Source organism: Plasmopara halstedii (genome assembly GCF_900000015.1).
Source record: "Plasmopara halstedii genome assembly, contig: Scaffold_3109, whole genome shotgun sequence".
Taxonomy (NCBI): Eukaryota; Oomycota; class Peronosporomycetes; order Peronosporales; family Peronosporaceae; genus Plasmopara; species Plasmopara halstedii.
Window position 1 is genome coordinate 643,908 of NW_020190012.1, and position 9,723 is coordinate 653,630.

The following is a 9,723-nucleotide window of genomic DNA, read 5'->3' on the forward strand; positions in this document are numbered from 1 at the left end:
TCTTCTGAAAACCAAAACATGGTACTATAATGTTCAAAAAGATCAAGATATGATACGATTATACAGTTTGTATTTTAATATGGTACGGTATACTCCAATAATAACAATACATGGTACTACAATGCTCAAAAAGATCAAAATATGGAACGATAATATAGTTAGTATTAAATTATTGAACGAAATTGCATGAAAATACCAAAACATGATAATACTAAGCTACTAGGATATGAAAGGTATCAAAGTATGGTTTTGAAAATAAAGCTGCTCTGGATGACTAATGGTTGGTGTCGCATGATTGCTGTGAGCTCAGTTGTGCAGTGCAATCTAAGTAAGATCCGTAATAGAATTTTGCGGATTTCAACCAAGAAGCAACCTTCCAAAAGGCCGTCAAGTGAAGGTATTCATTAATTGTTGAAGGCAGGATATCCTAACGTTCTCTCAACTAGTCCGAAAGCAATGATACTTCTTGCCTATCGTCCCAAAGCTATTTCGACCTTATCGTAAAAGTGGTCTATTTTGGTTTTTCTAGTTAGAAATCTCGAAGGGCATGCGAAAAATATGCAATATATATTACCATGCATTCCTCCCAGAGTCTCAGCTTTTTTCTGTCTACAATACACTGATGCACTCAAGCCGGTGCTTGTACTCACGGCGATGATGGTGCTCGATGAGACCTGTATAAAATACAGCGCCTATGGGTCCACCAAGAAGTGGACCGACGATAGGAACTCAAAAGTAGGAGTCGCGAAAGATGATAACTTTCGATCCCCATCCCGCACAATCGACAAACAGACGAAGGTCAAAATCGCGCACGGGATTGACAGCAAAGCCAAAATCATCCTAAACGCCATACCAATGGCCACGACCACTAGAGCCAATGCAGTGAGCTGTGAATACGGGCTAGCAGGTTTGTCAAGCTGGTCACCGATAGCAAAAATGCAACTAATGAGTAATGCTGAGCCTACAACCTCCGTCAGAAAACGTGTGAGGACTGGAACGTCGTCACTGTATGGGTTTTTGCAAATACATCTTCGGTTGACGTCTTCCATGTTGAACATTGATAAATACACTCCCCACACAACAAATGCCGCGGCGAAAGCACCAAGGATTTGCAATATGATGTAAAAAGGAACTTTCTTCCACTCCATACGACCACACCATGCCAGGGTTGTAGTAACTGCTGGATTTAAATGGGCACCCGAGACTCCAACAGCAATGTGGATACCAAAAAACACACCGAGACCCCAGCACAAGATGATGTTGAAATAATTGCCTTTCATGCCCTCCCCCAGCACGACCTGATTTGGCCGACGAGCTTATTGCTGGTCGCACGTGCGTGCGATGTGGGGGCAAGAAGAAAAAAACTCGACTACAATTTACTTTCTTTTTCGTCGTCTGTTTTGGTGGTCATACATAAAGCGAGTAAAGCCTCGTCGTAAGCACATTAACATCTTGAGGCAGCGCAGTATTGCCACCGTCGCAAATTTGTTTGGCTTTCGTACCTCTTGACCATACCATACGTAATCAATAAAAATATTTATGGTGTGGTAGCATGGAATACCATACTACTGTAGGTCTTACTGTTGGTAGCCAAGTATGCTGGAAGTCGAAAATGTCTATCACCCAGGTTGACAAATCTGTGGTAAATATTTTTATGAATTTGTCCCTTTTTTAGATGAGATTTATATAAAAGAGTAGAATGAAGCATGAACAGGTTGGGATATCTTTAGTCTGTAAAGTCTTTTTTGTCACCACACCGAGATATCAGTTCCAGGACGAAAAAGCAAAAGCACATCACTTCCTCACTACCAAAAGAGTGACACTAGACAAAGTCGCGGTCGTTGTAAGCAATAAAGAGATCTACTTCATTACGTCGCTCTGAGTTGGCAAGAGTAACTTCTTCCATTTATCTCAATTTGTTTTGCAATCGTCGAGCAATAGGCTGCTATAGAAATCTTCGCCGAGACTTTTAATGGCTTTATCGCTTCGTCAGCGCCGCTGTCCGAGCACCAGCGCCTCAAAACATTCGTTGGGTGTTGGGACAAATCAACGAAATAGTTGTGAGTCCGAAGATAGTTATAGCTGCTTCATGAATGGCCGTCGATGTATCTCAAGTCGCAAAAGCACTGTCTTCGACAACGATGTCAGCGACGCTCATGTGCCACTTGCCATCAAGTACTTAGAGCAGGTGAGTTTTAAAATGTCTGTGACCAAGAAACACACGGATGTGCGATACCTTATGCGAGTGCGACATCATGACCATAATGTCATCTGGAGCCTTAAGAGATCTTTTGATGAATACCGCAAGTTGCGGCTGCGACTTCTCCGAAAGCTACAACACGGTCATTTTTGCAACGCCAATTGTCCGTGGCTCTATGGTTTCTTGAAAAGCTACTTTCCCAAAAAGCGTGTGTTTATATTCTCGAGCGCTCACATGATCGAGCGTCGCAAAAGAATGCTTGAAAGATTCTTCGCTGTACTTTACGAATTTTTGACTGACCACAAGAACTTTGGGTGCTCGATTATCATGACCGTATTTGCTCACGAAGTCGTCGAGTTTATTTATGGTGACGCATTGCAGCAGCATGGACTGATTCATATTGACAGATCACCTTTCGAGCCTCTAGACAGAACGACCTTGCGATTGAGCGAGAGTTTCAATTTCGAGAACGATGCAGAGGAATCGTCGCAAAACATACGATGTATTCGACGAGATGTAGACCGACAACTAGGCACCCAATTATCATTAACCATGTCACTTGGAGAATCAATGCTAGACGATGACAACTTGGATGATGAACAGTGCAAGATTTGCGGCTTAATGCTCAGCGGAATTGCTGGAGAGGACTTGACGTCAACAACAATTCTTCAAGATGACAGCAAACGGTTTGTACATAGCATGGAATCGCTAGATAGCAATGGACAAGCGAATTTCAAGGTAAATTGTAGGATTAATAGCTCTGGTGGATCTTATCGAAGCAGCAGCGCTAGACGACGACGACGAGCAGTGGTATATTACTTGACGACACTGAGTTGTGGTCATCAATTCCACGATGAATGCATTGTACCGAAGCTCAACGAGTTGTTTGAATGCCCCACATGTGGTTGCAAACCGAGTAACGATTAAAGATCAAGCACCGTATGGGGTATGACAAAACAAAAGCTGAAAGCTGACATATTGTAAGGTATAATTTAGACATAATATGCACCATATCTCTGTGTAGCTATCATTTACCACTGTCATAGTTAACGTGCTGCGTCATTGGCACTAACTCGTAAATTGGTGAGCACTGTTTTAATCTATAGCACGTTGCCGCTTCCAGATTTAATGCCTCGAAAGATGCCATCGTATACTAAACAAACCTCTTAGCATTCGACTGATCCCTCGCAATGCCTGGAATTCGAGTCACAATCACGGTGCTCCTCTAGATAGACTGTTCCTGAAGTGATCAATTTTGTGAGATCTGTCTTGCTCAAAACGTCGGCACATATGTGACGCTTTAAATGTGAGGTCCACAATTAGTTGATCATTTGCAACAAAACTCGTTCGTTTCGGCTACAAGGCTTTATTTTTGCGATTCAAAAAGAATTGCCTTGCGCTATACAACAAGATTTGCCAGTAGCGTTGAGATGTCAACGCTTAAAACGTCGTCGCACCTTATGGAAAGTCGAAGCTCCTTCCGTCAATTGCACCAGCAGCTAGGAGACTTGACATTGTCCGGTCATACAATGGCTGGTGTGATACGAACGAGGAGTGGACACGGAATCCGAAACAATGCTGTCAATTGGAATCTATCCAATCCACGTTTGCATCCTTCGCTACCCTCGCTTCCCCAATGTACAGCAAGCTCAAATCAATTAATGTATGAAGAAGTGCGGAAAGGAGAAGGATTGAGTAGTGCACCACAAGCAGGTGAATGGAATATGCTTTCATCGTCTAAAATGCCTATGAATCAAACCACAACAAATGGTTCAGATGTGATTGAAAATCAGAGACACCAAGAAAATGAAGGATTAGAAATATCACGTCGTTCAAGTGAGAATGTTGGCTTCGAAAATGTACTGAACGGGCTCACTTCAAATCAAGAAGATATTGTGTCGAAGCCAACAAGTTCACGATTAAACTCGAGCTCGTCAACCGTTACCACGACAACTAACAGATTTAACGAAGATGAGGACATCATGAGTAGCGGAAGTTGTGGCGAAACGAACCAACAAGAGGAGACATGTCGTCCTCATCATACACCCATTCGTGGTCAATTCTTTCGATCATGGAAGAAAGATACAAACGACGATGATAGCTACAGTAGCGAAGACTGGTCACTGCCATCTACAAATAAATGGAAAGACCGTGCAATTGTGGACCCGTTTGCCAAGCGGCGAGCAAGAGACAGGAAGATGAAGCCTATTCAAAAGATACCAGACGTTCTTCCTCCCCCCTCTCGAGCTATCGATCAACGCATCGTCCGTTCACCTGTAAAAAGCTCGAAAAAGTTGCTGGAAAGCGCTTCAACTCGATCAGCTTCTCCTTTGAATTCTGCTGAACTTGCTCCACTAAAATCATTACGATTGACGTCTGCAGACCGAAATCGAGCGACCAAACACCTTCGCCCAGTACCACCGTTGTCAAATGTGAGCTCTGCTCGTCCACTTCGTTTGTGCTCGGCGCAAGGGAATTCTCGAGAATCGTTATGTGAAACTAACGACGACACCGCTGAGCTTACTACTACATCACGCCAATCTCGTGGACTTACGAAAACTAGCCAACATCGAACGCAGTCGACAGTAAGTGCGTTGAATGAGATCAAACGCAAACGCGAAGCTCGTCGGGCCCGATATGCAGTAGAGAGGCAGCGCGTAGAGAAGGAAGTGCGTGAGTATGGTGATGACGCAGGATACAAATTTCGCCGACTGATCCAGCAGTATCGCGACGCGCTTTCTCCTACTCAACTTGAACAGCTTTCGCACAAAGAATTGCCTCTTCTAGAGCATCATGGCTCCATGCAGCCACCACCAACTCCAACACTGATGTTAGATTGCGCAGAGACCGCTCGCCTCTCTGTATTTATTCGAAAGCGTCCGCTTGCAAAAAAAGAGTTGAAATCAAAGGGATATGACATCGTCTCGTGCTTATTTGCTTCGGAAGATCTTGAAAGTAAGAGAAATACTAATGCATTGCTTTTGCGACGTGACCTTGTGTGTCACGAACCAAAACTTCGTGTTGACTGCTCTGCTACGCTTGAAAATCATCACTTTCACTTTGACGGGGTTTTTGACGAGTTGCAAGAGAACGTGAGGGTTTATGACGCTACGGTTGGGCCGATGATACCGTATCTTGTATCGAAAGCGACTGCCTCTGGGCCTATAACCAGTCTAACGGTGTTCGCCTACGGTCAAACTGGATCGGGAAAGACGTACACAATGAAATCCATTTACCGACAAGCTGCTTCGGCTTTATTTCAACAAATTGATGCGTTGAATGAGATGTCGAGTTATCGTCAGGCTCACGTATGTGTAGGAATTAGTTTTTATGAAATTTACATGAATAATGTCAATGACTTGTTGAATGGGCGATCACGCGTGCAATTGATGGAGAATGGAGATGGTGCAGTGCAATTACCAGGACTGAAAGAAATACGAGCAAACAATGCAGATGAATTGCTTACCCTCGTGCAGCTAGGTGAACAGGCACGCGCCACAAGTGCGAATGCTGTGCACGATGATTCCTCTCGATCTCATGCATTGCTTCAGGTGACGTTATATGCCGAAGACAACAATGTAGTTGTAGCAAGACTCTATATGGTTGATCTTGCTGGCAGTGAGCGTGCAAGTGATACTCAGAGTGACAAGAAGAATACTCGAATGGAAGGAGCTGAGATCAATAAAAGCTTGTTGGCTTTGAAGGAATGTATTCGTGCTCTGGATCGAGGAGCACTGCACATTCCATTTCGACAGAGCAAACTCACACAACTTCTTCGTGATAGCTTTCTTTCCCAGGACTCGAAAACGATAATGATTGCCACTGTCTCACCTTGTTCTGAAAGTTGCAATCATACACTCAATACGTTGCGGTATGCCGATAGATTGAAAGAAATCGGTGCGGTGAATTGAATTCAATCTCGGTAACAGTGATTGATACACGTGTTATAATCTGCGTTGGAACTGTTTGGAAAAGTACTTGATGATGGTGGTACCTGTGGCAGTAATTGGAATGTCTATCTTGGCTGCAAGAGTATGAATGATTTTCGCTTCTATGTGGAATTCTTTTGATGGGCGGAACTTGCAACAGCAAGGACTATACGCATTTTGGCTAATACCAGGCGACTACCTGACATGTTCATCATTTAATAACATAGCCAAAGAAGTAGATGCACACCGATTCTGGCGTCCATGAGCAACAAAGCTTTTAGAGAGTTAACGTTTGAAAAGACAACTTAAAGTGTCAAGCATTACGAAGGCATGATGCTTTTCCTCGCTATGTTCTTACGAATACAATAGTCATATCAATGCAGTAGTAATTCAAGTAGTGGCTTTCTCTCAGTATTGTAAATTGACAACATGAAGATTCAGATCTCAAAGATTAAATATCAGTTGATCATAGAGAAAGTGTACAACGTAATGGTTCTGAGCTGTTCCCTAAGGTCGTGCTCCCATCAACACAAGAAGTGTCCACAGTATAGGCCAGAGCGCCGCGCCCCAAAGAGCATCAATACCCTGGGCCTAGTTAACGGATCTCAAACTTATAATTAATCAGAGGGAGCACAGTCTGAAGAAATAGTGAAATGACGACAACGTCGCTGAAGTATAATTTTGTGACTGGACCAGCAACGTCGATTTCTTACATATGTTTATTACGTAAAAAGACTTCCTATAATGAAGCATAAGTCGTTCATTCTTCATCTATACACGTAATAATTGGAATAAATCTAGGATCTATACAAATTTCAAGTGAAAAGAATGTTTGCAAAAGAATGACTCGCAGCCGCACGCACTTCCCCACCCACAAAGGTCAAGCGTGTCGTACATCATCATGATCTTCGCCTTCTCCAAAAGCCTCACTGCGCATGGTAGGCGCTCAATGAGCACAATTCGCTACACGGAGTTTGGTCATCCTCTTTCAGTTCTCAAGTATGTTACAATCGCTCCAACTTCTAACCTGGTTAGTGTGCTTACTCCACGTCATATATTGGTAGGACGGAGTCGGACGACAAGGAGACAGCCCCAGCCAAGCATCAAGTGGCACTTAAATTTCTAGCCGCTCCGATCAATATATCCGACCTGTCGCAGATCCAAGGTGCTTATGGTATTAAACCCACCTTCCCGGCCATAGCTGGCAATGAAGGCGTTGCAGTCGTCACGGCTGTTGGTGCTGACGTCAAGAATGTCAAGGTGAACGATCGTGTTATTCCCACAAGTGCTGCATTTGGTTCGTAATAGCAAGTTTAGATTTAACAAAGATAGTAAACATTGAGCTTCTGTACTGTAGGCACATGGCGTAACAAGGCCGTAGCGGATAGTTCGCAGGTGATGAAAATCTCGGATAAAATATCTATCGAAGATGCTGCCACATTGTCCGTGAATCCATCCGCAGCCTACCGCATGTTAGCCGATTTTACGACTTTGAAAAAAGGTGATGTAGTTGTTCAAAATGGCGCCAACAGCGCTGTGGGTCAGGCCGTCATCCAATTGGCCGCTCTGCGTGGCATCAAGACCATCAACATCATACGCGACGACGGCGATTACGAAATTACTGTGGAGCATTTGAAGAATTTAGGCGCTACAATTGTGTGCTCGACCGACTATGTTGGCTCGGCCAAATTTAAAGAGCTCATTTCAGACTTGCCAGCCCCAAAGCTGGCGCTTAATTGTGTGGGTGGCAAGACTAGTCTTGAGATGGCTAGAATTCTCACAAGAAAGGGTGTACACGTTACATATGGCGGCATGAGCAAAGAGGCTGTTGCTGTTGGCACGGGTTCGCTCATCTTTCATGACATTACTTTAAAGGGCTTTTGGCTCAGCGAGTGGGTCAAGGAATCAACTGTCGAAGAACGTGCTGCGATGCTCTCGGAACTTGCTGGTCTCGTAGAGGCGGGCAAGTTACGTACGTGGATTCAAACTTATAAATTTGCAGACTTTGACGACGCTTTGCAAGCTGCTGTGAATCGCACAACGAAGCGCAAGATTGTAATGCTGATGGAGTAATTCAGTCATGTACTTGGATTTCAAACGCCGTACACCAACACCAAATTGATGACTGGATATAACTACTGATACCAGAACGTGTGACGATGACAGGGTTGCTTACAGTTTTATACAACAAGTAGCAGATTTGAACAAGGCAAAATTTGACACGGAAATTCAATCGATCAACCTTTTTATCGTCTAATTCTATCAACTTACATCTATTGGTATAGCAAAGTGTAATAATCATTACCAGCAGTTGCAACGGTCTTCTCTTCCGCCAAAAGTCGAGGCAAATTACGTTGCACTTCTAATACGTCGAATGTCATTTTTCCCTTTGTATAGATTTCTATTGCTTGGCTTAAATGGTTTACCGCTTCATAAGTACCAGACAAATCTCGACCAGGTTTGTACCCCTTGGCCAGCAGTAAGTGGGTTCGTGGCCACTGCTCTACGGAGATGAAGTGCAGAAACGCACTTAGCCATGGATCCTTGAGTTCCCAGGATCGATCGGCTTGCGGCAGCATAGCCACATCCGCTTTCCAATCTTCGCCAACGTTAAGATCACTATAAAACACATTTAATGCATTGTCTTTGGCATACGGCAAGTGCATGGCTGCAATGATCGTAAGCTGCTGAACGTCTGCCTGACTCAGAGCGGAAACCAACGCCTCGGCTAACTCCCAACGTTGCGTTTCATGTACTATAGAAGTGTTGACAACAATAGCCGCTACTTCATTATCTGGCCACTGGTAAATTTGTACAAAGGGGATCAAATCTACAGGTACAAGTTTCTCGACAATGGATTGAGGCAGTGGGGAAGCTTGTGCACCCTTCATTCTCGCAAAACGAAGGACATCTACATGATAAATGAATGAGGGATAAAAAACATTTGCAAATCGTTTAACAGAAGAGAGACGTACGCTTCCCGGCTCTAGACAAGTCGTCCAACGTGAGGAACACATGTGGTGCTAGAATCAGACTTTTCTCCATTTTTAATTTAAATGTGGTCGGTAAACCATAACAATTGTGCTGTTTTAAAGTGCATTTTATAATATTGATACTCGAAAATTAACTCTGTATCGCTTGTCATGAAGTCAAAGGGTAACAAGAGGGATGCACTTGAGGTTACAAGCCAATCTATCTGACGCTTTAGCACTCAGATCATGACTTTGTCTTGATGGAAATGAGGACCATCTATACATCAATGCATCTAAGGGGTACTCAAAAGAGATATTTGCCTTTCAATTTTTTTTATTCAAACGATCTTTTATCAGACGCTTAAAACTGCAATAAATCAACATATCGCACGAGTGACAAATTTTTCTTAACGGCTGTAAGATAATTTCTCAAGCCGAAGCGGGAGGAAGCTGGAGGAAGCTGGAGGAATCGGGATTATATGTCGTTATATCCTACTGATATGGTGTAAGCGAAAATTCTCCAGCTTTTCGCTAAATCGACAAGCTGGGCCTATCCAAGCTTGTAAAGTAAGTGATTATGGACGTGTTGACCTGGTCTAATATTGTGGGTAGTTGGCGCTAG

The 9,723-nt window shown here is 43.5% G+C and overlaps 5 protein-coding genes across 5 annotated transcripts; 3 read left to right on the plus strand and 2 right to left on the minus strand.

Moving 5' to 3' along the window:
* Positions 1 to 692: 692 nt before the first annotated feature.
* PHALS_07453 (hypothetical protein PHYSODRAFT_525185) lies at positions 693 to 1,280 on the minus strand (the record flags this gene model as incomplete). Its single annotated transcript, XM_024720919.1, has 1 exon — positions 693 to 1,280. One exon carries the CDS (start codon positions 1,278 to 1,280, stop codon positions 693 to 695), a length of 588 nt encoding a protein of 195 aa, XP_024586070.1.
* Positions 1,281 to 2,089: 809 nt separating this feature from the next.
* On the plus strand, positions 2,090 to 3,127 carry PHALS_07454 (hypothetical protein L917_14277; the record flags this gene model as incomplete). Its single annotated transcript, XM_024720920.1, has 1 exon — positions 2,090 to 3,127. The coding sequence occupies one exon, from the start codon at positions 2,090 to 2,092 to the stop codon at positions 3,125 to 3,127; it is 1,038 nt and encodes a 345-aa protein (XP_024586071.1).
* A 533-nt stretch (positions 3,128 to 3,660) lies between these two features.
* Positions 3,661 to 6,111, plus strand: PHALS_07455 (sporangia-induced kinesin-like protein; the record flags this gene model as incomplete). The annotated part of the gene is made up of 1 exon (XM_024720921.1): positions 3,661 to 6,111. One exon carries the CDS (start codon positions 3,661 to 3,663, stop codon positions 6,109 to 6,111), a length of 2,451 nt encoding a protein of 816 aa, XP_024586072.1.
* Positions 6,112 to 7,078: 967 nt separating this feature from the next.
* On the plus strand, positions 7,079 to 8,202 carry PHALS_07456 (trans-2-enoyl-reductase; the record flags this gene model as incomplete). The annotated part of the gene is made up of 3 exons (XM_024720922.1): positions 7,079 to 7,128; positions 7,194 to 7,426; positions 7,487 to 8,202. 3 exons carry the CDS (start codon positions 7,079 to 7,081, stop codon positions 8,200 to 8,202), a joined length of 999 nt encoding a protein of 332 aa, XP_024586073.1.
* Positions 8,203 to 8,402: 200 nt separating this feature from the next.
* Positions 8,403 to 9,174, minus strand: PHALS_07457 (uncharacterized protein; the record flags this gene model as incomplete). Its single annotated transcript, XM_024720924.1, has 2 exons — positions 8,403 to 9,040; positions 9,105 to 9,174. 2 exons carry the CDS (start codon positions 9,172 to 9,174, stop codon positions 8,403 to 8,405), a joined length of 708 nt encoding a protein of 235 aa, XP_024586074.1.
* Positions 9,175 to 9,723: the final 549 nt, after the last annotated feature.